Here is a 15,397-nt window from a genome sequence, read left to right on the forward strand (position 1 = left end):
TCATGTGTGCTAACCTGGAATACGTCTCCTTGGTCAACTTGATGTGAAACTCCAGTGTGTCATTTTGATGTCCGATCCTTTGTCCTGAAAATGTACGTGACCATACCTTTGAGTTTAAACAGGCGCATCAGTCCTCAGAGCTTCCTGAGAATCTGCTTCCCGGGTTATCATCCTCAGCTCGGCTCAAATAAAACTCCCTTTTATTCTTCCCAACTTGATCGTGGACTGAATTTCCGTTGACAGGCTGCATTAGGAAACTAATGAAATTATGTACACAGACAAGCCCAGGGGATCTACGAAAATCTCTAGAATAAATGAGATTAGTCTATTCTGAGGATAAAAGATAGCATTTAAAAATCTATCACATTTCTACATAGTAGCAATTAACACACGGAAAGTGAAATTAAAAATACAGTAACATGTACGATTACTCAAAATAGAAAAAGTGGAAATATGTTAATCAAACAAAACACTGACAGGGTTTTGATGCTGAAATCTATACAATGCTGGTGAAAGAAACCAAAGACCACACAAATATACATACGTACTACAGCCATTTATTGGAAGGTGTAACACAGAAATGATGTCAAGTGATTGCAAACCGATAGATCGGCTTAATGTATTTCCTATCAAGATATTTTGTAGACACAAACAAGATTTTGCTAAAATTTTTATGGAAAGGCAAAGGAATTGGAATAGCTAAAACATCTGGAGAAGAATAAAAGCAACTTTATTAAAGGTATTAAAATAAAAAATTTTGAAAGGTAGGAAGTAATCAAGACTGGTATTTGTGGAGAGACATACAGACCAATGAAACAGGAGAACCCAGAAACTGCCCCCAACAAATACTTTCGACTGAGTTTTTTTGGGGGGTGGGGTGAGGGCAGTAATTAGGTTTCTTTCTTTTTTTAATGGCAGCACTGGGGATTGAACCCAGGACCTCTTGCATGCTAAGCATGCACTCTACCACTGAGCTATGCCCTCCCCCTGCCCCAAACAAGTTTTGCAAAGGTACCAAGAAAACTGAATGAAGAAAGAATTTTAAAATGATACTATATCAACTGATTTTCCATACTAGGAAAAAAAATCATGAAAGACTCCACCAAAACTTCACATCTGTACAAATATTAGCTCAAAACTGATCACAGCTTTAAATAGGAAATGTAAAACCATAGTACTTTAAGCTGTAAGAGATTTAGAAAAAGAAACCATAGGATAATATTCTCAGGACCTATCTCTATACTTTTGAGATCTATCTATCTATCTATCTATCTAAGTTTTCACATATTTTGACTTTTCATTATTCTGTAGTATGTAACATCTCAGGTTAAAGCTGGAGAACTTAAGACTTAGTTATTCCTCATCTGAATGCTCTCCTGTGAGTTTTGTTGTGAAAAGTCATGAAGAAATTTAAAATACTCATTATATTTAAAAGGTTTCTTTCTATTAGGAATTCTTTGGTGAATCCTGGGCAGGGGGAAACACTGTTGCTTACAGGCCTTTCTAGATTCAGTAAATTGGTCTGGTTTCTCTCTAGTATAAATGCTCTCATGACATCAAAGGCATGAATGTTTAATAAAAAGCCTTCCCACATGCATTATAATTCTAAGGTTGCTCTCCAGTAGGAATTTTGTGATGTTCTGTATTTTTTTGCGGGGGGGGGGGGAGGTAGGTAATTAGGTTTATGTAGTTATTTTAATAGAGGTCCTGGGGATTGAACCCAGGACCTTGTGATGCTAAGCATGTGCTCTAACCACTGAGCTATACCCTCCCCCTTGTAGCTTTGATCTATGGATAAAAGCCTTCATAAGCACATTACATTCTTGGGTTTTCATCAAAGATGTATATACTGATGTCCAGTGAGTTGTGGAGTCTGAATATCCCCTCTGTCACATAATTACATTGATAGAATTTCTCTTTAGTATGGACTTTCTGACATCAATTCATGCTTGAACTTATAATAAATGCTTTGATCTGCTTGTTACATTGGTAATGTTACTTCTTCGTATGAAGTCTCCGAGTATGACTTATGAGGCTTGAGTTTTGAGTGAAGAGCTTGCCACATTCACTACATTTGTAAGGTTTCTCTCCTGTATGGACTTTCTTATGTCTGTTGAAGTTTGAGCAATGAATGAAGGATTTGCCGCACTGGTTACATTTGTATGGTTTCTCTCCGGTGTGAATTCTGCGATGGCTCGGAAGGCTGGAGCTCTGACTGAAGACCTTGCCACATTCGTTACATCTGTAAGGCTTCTCCCTCGTGTGGACGACCTGGTGGTACGTGAGACTGGAATACACACTGAACGCCTTGCCACACTCAGGACACTGGTAAGGCTTCTCTCCAGTGTGTACTCTCCGGTGACTTACAAGGCTTGACTTTTGTGTGAAGACCTTGCCACATTCGTCACACTTGTGAGGTTTCTCTCTCGTGTGGATTACCTGATGTCTGCTGAGATGTGAGCTCTGGTTAAAGGCTTTGCCGCATTCGGGGCATCTGTATGGTTTCAGTCCGGTGTGAATTCTGCGGTGACTGGACAGGCTGGAGCTCTGACTGAAGACTTTGCCACATTCGTTACATTTGTAAGGTTTCTCTTTTGTGTGGACAACCTGGTGATAATTAAGACTTGAAAATACGCTGAAGGCTTTGCCGCACTTGTGGCACTGGTAAGGCCTCTCCCCGGTGTGAACCCTGTGATGACGTATGAGGTGTGAGCTGTAACTGAAGGCCTTACCGCACACGTCACACTTGTAACGTTTCGCTCTTGTGTGGATTCTCTGATGCCGAGTGAGATGTGAGCTCTGATGAAAGGTCTTGCCACACTGAGTACACTGGTGAGGTTTCTCCCCAGTCTGGAGTCCCTGAGGGTGAGTCAGGCCTGACCACTCACAGAAGGCTCTGCCCCACTCATCACCTTGGTCAAGTTTCTCTCCAGTCTGAATTCTGCGATGACCTGCCAGGTGTGAACTGTGACTAAAGACGCCTCCACACGCGTCGCCTTTATTCCCTCTCTCTCTGGCATGGAGTATCTCAGGTCTGGTGGGGTGTGAGCCGCGATCCGCGGCTTGGTCAGACTCACCGCATTTGTAAGGTTTTTCACTCATGTGGGCTTTCTGCTCTTCTGTGAGTAAGGAAGAAGGCAAGAAACTGTTCCCACGTTCATCACAAATGTTGCTTTGGACACTAGGAAGAAATCTCTGAGGTGCTGCTGACAAGGAACCACTCGTGATAGACTTCTCGACTTCATTATAGTCGCAAAATTTCCCTTCAGTTTGAAATACCGGCAGTTCAGCCAGATGTGCCCCAAAGTTTAGTCCAGGCCTGTGGTCCACAGGCTTGTTCTCTTCATCTCTTGGACCACACTGATCTCTTCCACCAGTGAGGGGTGTTTTGCGGGTCCCAGGCACGCCTTTGTAGTTTCTTTTGTCATTTCTCCCCTGGTGCTCAGAGTCATGCTGATTTTTCCAGATTTCCCTGCAGCCGTCCTCTTGGGTGGCACGGTGCTCCTGACTTTCCAGAGACGCTGTGTGCAGTGTTTCCCCCGTATTATGGCTCTCTTTTGGTGGTGGTTCCTTGATCACACATTTAGGGGCAGTATCTACAAGACAGAAAGTACCACGTGTTTTCTCTTAATTGCAGTAGGTAAATAAATATTTCATTTTGAAGAACATAATCTTACACCACAAGTACTCAGTAGTTTAATAACAGTTAAGAAATGTCGTAGTCGTGATCTTCAATTTTTTAGGAAATACAAACGGTTAGTAAAGAAAGGTGGGGGGGGAGGGTATAGCTCAGTGGTAGAGCGCATGCTTAGCATGTATGAGGTCCTGGGTTCAGTCCCTTGTACCTCCATTAAATAAATAAATAAACCTAATTCCTCCCTGCCAAAAACAAACAACTTTGGAGAAGGCAAAGACTTAAAAAGACTTAAAAAAACCAAGGGCTCCTCTTCCAGAGCCAGCATACCACATGAGAACTGGAATTTACGTTAAGACCACTGCCTTTTTAACCATTAGGTCAGGTGAATACATAGGATTTTAAAGAATAAGAATTGGGGAAAGAAATCACCAGTCTGGTTTTATGCCTGCAGTTATTTCACAGCCGAGCAACAGAGCAGCCCTCTCTATGCAGTGCTCTTTAATTTTCCAGCAAACCAGGCGGAAGGCCCTCACCAGGAAGCGAACTGACTAACGCTAAGGTCTCACACTTGGCGGTGCCCAGAACTCTGAGAAATTCTATTGTTTAAGTCACCAGGTTGATGGGGTTTGTTATGGAGGGCGAGGCTAAGACACAGGCCAAGGACTCATCTGGTTAAAAACATGACAGAAGGTTGACACATCTTACTAAACAAAGGGATTTTTGAGACTTGACTATAAAACCTGGAATATTCTGAGCCTTCTACCAGCACTAATCTATTTAAAAGCCTGGAGGTGAATTATCACTATTTTAAAATTAAGGACAGGAGGCACACAGGATTTATCTATCTAATACCCAATTTACAGAGCAAATAAGTTAGAGAAACAAGATTTGATCCTTGGCCTACAGGTTCCAAAGACACATTCTTTAAGCGTGACTGCCTACCCAGGTAGCGCAGATAAGTCACAGTCACTCTCAGGGGCCTAGAAATAAACACTTAAAAAAAAAGAAAAAATACACAAACAACAAGTTTACAGTGTACAGCACAGGGAACTATATTCAATATCTTGTTATAACCTATAATGAAAAAGAATATGAAAAAGAATATATGTATGTATGTGTATGACTGAGTCACTATGCCGTACACTAGAAATTGACACATTGTAAACTGACTATACTTCAATTAAGGAAAAAAGCTCCCTGCCCCCTCAAAACAGAAGTAATCTTAACATTCAAAGGAAGAAAGAAAGAAACAAACCAAATATGGGGGGGGAGAGAAAGAAATACTTTGATGGAGATGCCATAGCTGAGTCATATTCCAGAAATTGACAAACCATTGTAAACTGACTATACTTCAATTAAAAAAAAAAAGGTTCCTGCCCTCTCAAAAAAGAAGTAAATTTAACATTCAGAGAAAGAAAGAAAGAAAGAAAGAAAGAAAGAAAGAAAGAAAGAAAGAAAGAAAGAAAGAAAGAAAGAAAGAAAGGAAGGAAGGAAGAAAGAAAGAAAGAAACCAAATACGGGGGAAAAAAGAAAGAAATACTTTGATGGAGATACCATAGCTGAGTTGTGTTCCAGAAATTGACACATTATAAACTGACTATACTTCAATTAAAAAAAAGCTCCTCCCCTCCTCACCAAAAAGAAGTAAACTTAACATTCAAATAAATAAACCAATCAAATGTGAGGGAAAGAAAAAAAGAGAGAAATCCTCTGATGGAAAAACCACAGCTGAGTTGCGCTGGAGCAGCGTTACACGGCCACCCTCAGGGATCATGGCGCCGTCATCTTCAGTATATGCTGCTTTACGTAGTGAGTGTCCTGAAAGAGCTATTCAGTGGATGAGTAGGGGCCTTTCCTTCCACAGTGAGAGTCACATGGTGGTGAGGGGTCAGGAAGGCAAAATGAATATGCTGGGAAGTGACGGCGGAGTCCACCCAGATCAAGGTACCGTGCGAACAAAGGCCAGGGGATTGAAAGGTCGAGGGTGGGGAGGAGGAAGGACCGGGCATGGGGCAGTGTCTGTACTGGCCCATCTGTGGGACCAGAAATGTACCAGGGCTGTTAAAACTGTGACCTTGGGAGAGAAGAGAAACTGATTTAGCAAGGAGCGTAACACTGGCCGTTTCTTAACCTTAGGGCACAGGGCAGAAGGGAAGGGATCTGAAAGGGAGGGTGTGAGATGATGATGAGGGAAGAAACCAGGTTTAGTGACACAGAACAGAATCACTGCCACCTGGGGCTGGGGGTCCTGGAGGTGGGGAGAGGTTGGTAGAAGGGGACAAAGTTTCAGTCATAAGATGAATAAGGGCTGGAGATTCAATGTATCACATGACTACTATGGTGGATAATACTATAAAACTGAAATTTGCTAAGGAAGTAGAAATTAAGTGTTCTTACCAAAAAAAAAGAAAAAAGGTGATATGTGAGGTAACATATGCATTAATGAACTCGATTGGGAATCCTTTCACAGTGTACATGCATATCAGATCATCATGTTGTACACTTAAGAAATATCACAATTTTATTTGATAACTACCTGAATAAACTAAAAAAACCAAAAAACAAAAAAAAACCCCAATTTCAAAAGTTCATCCACTGGTTGTCTCCTCCTGAATGCAGAGGGAAGAGTCTAATATGCAGACATTTAGCTTTCTTCCGAGAATGACTGAATCAAAAGCACAGGGGTGGAGAAGAGGAAGGTGGATATTTTAAGTTTGCTGTAAAGTTTTATGTGTATTTAAGCTCTAGAACCACCCTTGATCATGAAATGGGCAGATCATACACAGAAAGGACGAGTTTTAAGTCCGGCTGCTGCCTGAGAAAGCTTTTCATGAGTGAGTCAACAGGGCTTTGAGCTCAGCCAGGCAATGTCAGGGCTCCCAAGGGGCACACGAGGAAAAACACAAAGATACCCAAGAGCAGATCCCAACTTCTGGAGGGCAGTTCTCCTCACCCACAGAGATCAGGTTCCTGTAGGTCTCCAACATCACGTCCCTGTATAAGGTCCGCTGAGCAGGGTCCAGGCACTCCCACTCCTCCGGAGAGAATTCGATGGCCACATCCTTGAATGTCAACCATCGCTGAAAAGAAAACACATCTCACCAAAGGAGCCATATGGAGTCGTCTCCTTCACACAAAATGAAAGGAGGAGAGAGCAGTAAGGAGCAATTCAATTGAAATGAGTGTTGTTACAGATCCGCTTACTGGATTTCTGAGCAATTGCATGTCCCTCATTTTGGTTTATTATACTTTTCCGTAAGAGGTTATGATAGCCTCTATGTCAGTGTGGATTTCCCACTTTTGTGGACAATACAAGAAATACACACACACACACACAAAACACAGGATTATGTATATAGAAATGTGAGACATTACGTTCCACACACCAAGTAACATTCAATGTCTAGAAGAACTACAGCATGAGCGACATCTTCAGAGATGATAACGTCCACAGTGGCTTTAAAGAAACTTCAGAGTCTAAGATCGTGATGAGGGCAACAGTAAGGTTGAAGTGTCTGAATACTTTCATGTGCTATGACTCTAAATGCTTTATGTGTATTAACTCGTATAATAACATAATAGAAAATTTATTCTAATTATTTCTGGTCCTATCCCTCTTAAGGAAGACACAGAAATTCTGAGACACCTGCCTCTGGTCAAACTGCTAAATACAGTAGAGCACGTGTATAAACCCAGGTGTTTATGTTTTAAAATGAAACCTAAAGAATTTAAGTTATGTTAAAGCATCCAAAGTACATTGACAGAGGGTTCCCTGAGGAAACTTGAAACAAGTTCAAAGCTAACAATGTGGAATGGCATAAAATGGCATTACACACAACATTATAAACTGACTACACTTCAATTAAAAAAAATTTTTTTAGAAAATCCATCATATACACTTGCACACACACACACGTAAACGTTAACTCTTATTACTATTTAACCCGTGAATGTCATAGTGTAGAAACAGTTTAAGGCAATGGAAAATACTTAAGATATAATTTCAACAAGTAAATAATATATAACTTATAAATAATGATATGTATTTCATACAAACCATGGGCTTGGGCATCCATGTACTTACGCACACACAAATATACACTTAAATTTACAGGACCACGGTGGAGCCTCTTCACAGGGTCCACGTCACTGGGTGATCATAAGACAGAATCCAAGTGAGGCTGACAGGCACTGAGGGAGGGTCCTGGGTGAGTGTGAACGTACAGGTGTCAGGCAGGATACTTCAGAGTTACACAGGATTAGCGAGTCCAAAGAAGGGCATTTCAGGAAGGACAGACAAAAACAATCGACTGAGAACATGACTTTACCTGAGACAGAGTCTTTCTTGACCTCTTTTCTTTCCTTTTCCTTCTCTTCCTGGCTTCTTCCTCGGGGAACATGAGTCTTCAGAATTCAATCCTGAAAGTTGGAAAGATGTCATTTAATGCTGAGAATCAACGCACCCCTCCCTGTGCCACAACCACACACACAGGGGAGACCTCAGCACGTGGAACAGACAGTCCTCTGCTGCCCGCTGTCCCAGGAGGGACTCAGGACAGGACACTCCACACACAGACCAACAAAGGAGTTTCTCCACAGTGTCCTTCAGATCACGCTCCCCTCCTGGTGATGTTACAGAAACCTGAATCCCATAGAGAGACCAAGCAACACTCGGAGGGTTGGAGTACTCACGTTTATTATGCTGGCGGGCCCAGAGGAGTTAACACTCCAAGCTCTGGACCCCATCTGTAGGTTTACACAGGCTCTTACAGGGTTTTAGGAACAAAGAAATCACGTGGTCTTGGGTTTTTGCGCTGCTGGTGGGGTGGGGAAGGGTTAACTTCAGTTTCCCAAGAGCAAGCTGTTTTACAGAAGCAGATAAGCAGTGTCCCTGCCTGAGAGGCTTCCATAGTCTGTCCTTGTGAGCTTGTCCTCTGTAGTGAGCCCCTCACCCACACGGCAGCAGTGGGTGCCTCAGCTGGGCCCGACAGCCCCTTCAGGTCACAGACCAGGCCCTGAGCCATCCCCACGCAGAGCAGAGCCCCCTCACCTCTCCTAGGGGCTGATCTCAGCCTCATAAATGGAGGACCCAGAACCTCGGTGCTCAACACAGGATACAGATCAGAATCACCTGGGGCACCTTCAGCGTTACTGGGGCTAGGCCCCAGCCAACTATTTGAAAAGAACCTCTGATCATGAGGGTACTGAACACATATATGCAAAATGCCTCAGTGATCCAGTGTGCAGCCTGGTTGAGCATCATTTAAGGAAGCAAACCCAGCACCCCTCCCACCTTCTGATTCTCTTCTCCTCGTGGCAAATTGCTGTCACCAGGATCCAGCCATGAAGGAGCAGAAGAAAACACACCAAGTGGACAATATGGACCAGAGCTGGGGGTGCGGGTGTGGCTCATGTGTCTAATGGGAGGAAGAGGGAGGTCAGAGGAGGCTCCACTCAGATGACATCAGAACAAAGATCTGGGGGAGGAGGGGTGTTTGCCCGTATTTAATTTTATTTCTTTTTAAATTTTTTTTTGGGGGGAAGGGGAGGTAATTAGGTTGGTTTGTTTGTTTATTTAATTTTATTTTTACTGGAGGTACTAGGGATAGAACCCAGGACCTTCTGCATGCTAAGCACGCATTCTATTACTGAGCTATATCCTCCCTACTTCGTTCTTTTAATTTTTTTTTTTCATTTTTGGAGGACTAGGGCCCATTTTGAATTCTAATGACAACTGAGCACTCCATCCAAGAACTGCCACACACAGACACACATTGAATCTTAGTAATCATTTCAGGGGTCAGTGCTGCTCAGATTCAGAGTTTCTGCTTTAGTCCACCATCTCCTTGTTGAGGTGGACTCACTGAGTCCTACAGAGGGAGTCACTTCACCCAGCTATCCTGATAAGGCCTGAGTTGAGTGAGCAGAGCCGAGTGGAACTCAATTCTGAAGTGGCGGCCTGCACTGGGCACGGTTTATCCTTATCACTCTTCTCCCTTAAAAATTCCAGGTCTACAGCCATACCGCCCTGAATGCGTCTGATCTCAGAAGCTAAGCAGGGTCAGGTCTGGTTAGTACTTAGGAGGGGGTGGGTATAGCTCCCCTAAGTGGTGGATCGCGTGCTTAGTATGTGCGAGGTCCTGAGTTCAATCCCCAGTACCTCCTTCAAAAAAAAAAAAAATTCAGGACCATCTTTCACCTGTGCCTGAGCAAAGGGAACTTCTATTTCAAATCTGGTCACACTGATCTCAAGCACTAAACTCCTCTTTTCCAGAAAAATCACAGTAAAACATTTACAGAATACATTATTTTGAATACACACCAACTGCTGCTGACAACTGCAAGAGGGTCACCTAGAGAAATAAGCTCTGAGCAAACTGCTTCATCATGAATTGTGGGGCTCTGCTGGAAGAAGGTACCAAGTCAATCCAGCCCATCCTTCAATATCTGCAGGAAGTAGACAAGAGACTTGAGGGGAACATCTACTGGATAGCCCACAGTTCACTCTTTAGTAACTCACACACAAAGGAAGAAAACGGGATTTTACAGAAATAGGTTAAACTAGGTTTAGATAAATTACTGGGGATTGAACCCAGCACCCTGTGTATTCTGAGCACGCACTCTACCACCAAGCTACAAGCCTCCTCCCTGAAGTAGGTTTAGATTGTTAAGATAAGAGATCATTTACATTCTTACCAAGTATACTCTGGAACAGGCTAAAATTCTTTGCCACGTTCCAAGAAAGGTTTCCAACAAATAGCAGAGAGCCTGCAGGCCTCAGTCTGTACTGGACACAATTTAAAAGGGAAATCATTTAAAAACTGAAGGGAAAAAAAAAAAAACCTAATGAATCATGTAGTCAAAACTTATAAAAATAAGGATATGTCATATTTTGAAAGGGATGCCTTGAGCTGTTTACGGGAGGCCATCAAAGTTTTTGTTAGAAGTTAAAAAATTATTTATAAAAATAGTATAAATTGAATAAACTAAGATTTATTTCAAACGTCAAAAAAGCAATGAATTATTAACAGACACACTACTATTTATAAAACAGATAAACAACAAAGACCTACTGTAGAGCACAAGGAACTATATTCAATATCTTGTAATACCTTATAATAAAAAAGAATCTGAAAAGGAGTATATATGTATAACTGAATTATTTTGCTGGCCACTTGAAACTAACACAACATTGTAAATCAACTATACTTCAATAAAAAAAAAATAAATTTAAAAATCAGGGGGTGGGGGTGGGTACAGCTCAGCGGTAGAGCACCTGTTTAGCATGCATGAGGTCCTGGATTCAATCCCTAGTACCTCCATTAAAAATAAAAATACAAAATACAAAATAAAATCATTTCCTTCAAAAAATGAATTAAATGCAAAAGAATTAGGAAGAAAAAAGTAAATCCATTATGAAAAACAACAGCACTTTCCGCGTTCCTTTAAAAAGGCACCACGTAATGACAGTCATTTCTTGCCCTACTTCTCATTCCCCCGCCCACCCCATGCCAGGAAAGGGTAAGGGGGTGCCCCATAGCCACCTGAGTCAAGTCATTGTCCCGTGGCCAAAAAAGGACCACAAATGGAAGTTGTCTTCTGATACAAGTAATTACAAAATGCACAAGACTTTTAGGAAGTTTTGCAAATGGCATTCTCACTTGCATAATTTAACCAAATTTTAAATGCATTACCTTATAAAGACACAAATAAATATCTCATCACTTAATCCTCCACAGTAATCAACTCGTCGCTCCTCTGCCTCCCACTTTCTTCGGGACTACATATTTCCATCTCATTTCTGTCTTTGCTTTTCTGTGTTCTCTCCTGCCCTGCTGTTTCTCCCCGTCTCTGAATTCCTCCTCTCACAACTGTTCCACTCTATTCTGGCAACTTGTTCCCTCTCTTGTAGCTCTTTCTCCTCAGTCTCCCTGATTGTCTCAAATCTTCATGTATTTCTGCCTCTTCGCCTATCTTCGCTCTCTGTTACGTTCGCTCTGTCCCTGCTGGCCCGCCTTGTCCCCACCTTCTGGCACCCTCGGCTTGCTGTGCTTTTCCCTTGCTGTTTCCCTTTCTGTTCTAGTCTCCCACTGTCCCTTCTTTCTGTACCAGCACAAAGTTCTGTCTGCCCCACTCTTTTATCCTTCCTCCCCATTCTCTGTAAAATGCCTCCTTTCTTACCCATGCTCCTCGTGCTGATCAAGGGCCCCCTCTCCCTATTTTGCTCCTGTTCATCTCCCTGGAGAGCTCCCCCTGCTTACTCTAAATATCTTCTTTTCTCCCCCTGCTAATTTCTCAGCTTATTCTTCCTTACTGTGAAACAGAACAAAGAAAACCTCGTCTAAAATGGAGTCTGGAGGCCTTAAGGGAAAGCCCTCACGCACCATCACTGGAAGTCAATTACAAACTCCAGGGAGAAGACATCAATTAACGGACCTCAACGGAATTCTCCTTACCCAGCAACAAGCCCAGCCAATAGGAAACGCCTTCCGCCGTGAACTTTTGCTTTCCTTCAATGGACTTCTCTTCAAAACAACCACTCCCAAATTCCTTCTTTTTCTCTATAAAGCAACATTCCTCTCATTCGCTGATTGTACTTGCCTATGGTTTTTTGCTAGTTTGCCTGTCCTGTTATTGCAATTCCTTTTCTATTCCTGAATAAACCCACTCTGCCCGTAAAATAACTGGCTGTTTTACCCTTTAGGACGACTCTTACTGTCTCTTCACAAGTTCCTCCTCTATCCTTCACTGTGCCATCTGTTTATGGTTCTCCCTTACTCCTCTTTTCTCATTTTTCTAACTCTCAGTGGGTCTGACTCTCCTTGATTTCTCTTGCCCAGGAATGGGACGGAATTAAAAGCCCGCCTATTAATTCCACATTAATAGACCACATTATCCAGTGGGCTGGCATTTGGGACAGAAAAACTCTTGGGTGTCTCAAGACAGGCCCTTTTTAGTCACCTGCCCCCACGCAAGGTGACCAACAAGGGGAGGCCAGGGTAGCGGAAGGACCCAGAGGAGGGTGCGAGGGGACGAAAAAGGGGTGTGTTTCAAGAACGGGGCGGGCTCTCCAGAATCCCAGGATCAGAAAGAGGAAACGGCCTCTCCTGAAGCGGGGCGATCGGCGCAGCCCTCCAGGGGCGGAGCGGCAAGGCTCGCGGGTGCGAAGGGCACGGATTCAGCTCGCGGACTTCAAAACGAAACGTCAGCGGCCCCTCCCTCCCGCCGCTCCGCGACGGCTGCATTCACTTTGGGTGGCGGACGCCTGCCGGGATTTTAAAATCCTTAGCGACCCTCAGATCCCGGTATGGAGGAAGGGCGGAGTACAGTAAAGCGCAGGTTTAAACAAGAAAGATGAGACTTACGCTTGGTAGGGAGAACTCCGCTCCCGGTAACCGCTTCCGGGTCTGCAGGAAACGGCGCGCTGGCGCGAAGGAAGAGGCGGGGCGACCTGCAGGCGGGGCCTGGACGGGGCGGGAACGTAGAGGCGTGGAAAGAGACAGGGCTGGGGCGGGGCCAGAGCAGGGGCGGGGAGAGAGGCCAGGCTGGGGCGGGGCCAGGGTTCCTCTCGCTGTCCTCCTGGGTTTTCAAGGGTTTGTAAATGCATCACTCTGTTTCTTCTTCTGTGAAGCCTCGTTGCTTCCTGCTAATTTTAAGTTACTGTTGACACCGAGTAGGACATTCGGGAACTCTCTTGGGTGTACATCTTTTCTGTGTCTCCCTGTCTTGTTTGTAGGAAATAGGCTTCAGCCTCTTAGACCTTCCTTCAGTACTAGAGGGCAGATTCAAACAGTTACTAGTGAGGGGAGGCTGAAACAAAGGAGGAGCAGTCAAGAAACGATAAGCTAACAATTAAAGCAGGATCCTGGTTCCTCAAGGAATATACAACACGTCTTTGCGTTCTACTGGAACTAAGTGCCTCCCTCCCCCAGCAAGTGGAGGATGGTAACTTCAGGCTGAGTACAAGATTCCTGAAACACCACCCTGTTACCTCACCACCAACACACCCTTCAGCCCTCAGCCCAAATTTTGCCTATAAAAACTTCTCCCCACAAACCATCAGGGAGTTCGGGTTTTTTGAGCATGACCCACTCTTTCTCCTTACTTGACCCTGCAATACAACTTTCTCTGCTCCAAGCTCTGACCTTTTGGTTTGCTTGACCTCACTGTGCTTCCAGCATATTTGGTAACACTGTCTCTAAAAGGCTTGTTGTTTTTTTTTTTTTTTTTTTTTTGGAGGTACTGGGGATTGAACCCAGGACCTCCTATATGCAAAGCATATGCTCTACCACTGAGCTACAATCTCCCTCCACCCCCAACAGTTTTAACATAAAAGCTACAGTTGTGTGCACCATTCATATTAGAACCTAAAATGTTTTCTTCTTCACAGTTGAAAACTATTTAAATCAAAAGCTATTTTGATGAGCACGTTGGAGTCCTGCCAGTGAGGCTGAAGCAACACTGTGGTCTGCGGAATCCATGTGGCATGGTGGTTGGATCTAGCTACTTTCCTGCAATTAAAATTAATTTCACCATTCACCTCTGAGTCAGAGACGCAACCCTGTACTTGATTTTAGAGACTTTCATGTGGAGAAGACTTGAGAATGGGACATGGAGGGCTAAGGCAATTTAGGCCACCAATCATTACTTTAGAAAAAGCAATAAATTTTAAAAGTAGATTAAATTGCATTGTTTGTTCTTTTTATACTTATTATGTTGTTCCATACTTGAGATGAATTATGCTCAAATACATTTGAGGTAAACGTCACTGGCATCATAATAAGATCACAAGTTAATAATTTCTAAATATACAGTCATTTCAAATTCACTTTACACTCATTCTGAAGGTAATCAGAAAACATTTTTTGTTTAAAATTTGTCATTTTATTTGTTTTCTATTTCTGGGTGTTCTGTCAGATGTGGATAAGAAAGCCTGTAAATAATAATTCTTAGAACACACTTCAACATATTTTCACCTAAAAAGTAATTAATTTTGAGTATTTCTAAGGGTAGCAATACAGAAGTATATATTTTATATAAACCCTAATGAAAGTAAAACTAGATTTTCAAATTTCTAATAGCCTAATTTTTGCAGTCAATAATTTTTATGGCATTATCTGTGAGTTACTTCTACTATGAAATAGGTATTTTTCTTGCATCCTTATTTGTGGGAGATTTCACCATAGAGAAATGGTAATCAATTAAAATATGGTAGGTAATATTTTGATAGGAAAAAATTAGCATATTTAAGATGTTTTCAGGTAAAATAAGCAGAATGTTCTGGCATGGCCCAAAGGTGGATACCTAACAATATAATAGCACTTCAAAAAAATATGTGATGTCTGAGATGGATTTTGAGATCTTCAGAAGGTAGATTATTCTGTGTGATGTGATATGGCTAACCAGCCATTGAAGGGCAGCAGAATATGCCATCCCAAAATATGCCCCTCTGGCGTAAGAATTATTTTGAGCTGATACAGCAGACATAGATGAAGCTCTGGAAACAGAGTAGATATTACCCTTTTGAGCAGAACTATTTACAGTAGCCAAGACAGGGAAGCAACCTAAATGTCCACTGTCAGGTGATGGATAAAAAAAAGATGTGGAATATATACACAATAGGCTATTACTCAGCCATAAAAAAATAATGAAATAATGCTGTTTGCAGCAACATGGATGAACCTGGAGATCATCCTACTAAGTGAATTAAGGAGAAAGAAAAAGAAAAATACCATATGGCATCAATTATATGTGGAATCT

The 15,397-nt window shown here is 42.5% G+C and overlaps 1 protein-coding gene across 2 annotated transcripts in view; it reads right to left on the reverse strand.

Moving 5' to 3' along the window:
- Positions 1-537: 537 nt before the first annotated feature.
- LOC105067186 (uncharacterized) overlaps positions 538-15,397 on the reverse strand; it is a 123,784-nt gene continuing 108,924 nt past the window's right edge. Inside the window, exons 5-8 of one of the 2 annotated variants that reach the window (XM_074371011.1) lie at positions 13,003-13,409; positions 7,966-8,056; positions 6,591-6,717; positions 538-3,596 (exon numbers count right to left, since the gene is read on the reverse strand). In XM_074371011.1, the coding sequence (XP_074227112.1) occupies positions 1,996-3,596; positions 6,591-6,717; positions 7,966-8,037 (1,800 nt within the window). In that variant the 5' untranslated portion in view covers positions 8,038-8,056; positions 13,003-13,409 and the 3' untranslated portion in view covers positions 538-1,995. Of the gene's footprint in view, positions 3,597-6,590; positions 8,057-13,002; positions 13,410-15,397 lie in introns of both variants that reach the window. The other variant, XR_012509340.1, reaches the window with a different exon arrangement.

The sequence above is a fragment of the Camelus bactrianus genome, chromosome 9 (genome assembly GCF_048773025.1).
Source record: "Camelus bactrianus isolate YW-2024 breed Bactrian camel chromosome 9, ASM4877302v1, whole genome shotgun sequence".
NCBI lineage: Eukaryota > Metazoa > Chordata > Mammalia > Artiodactyla > Camelidae > Camelus > Camelus bactrianus.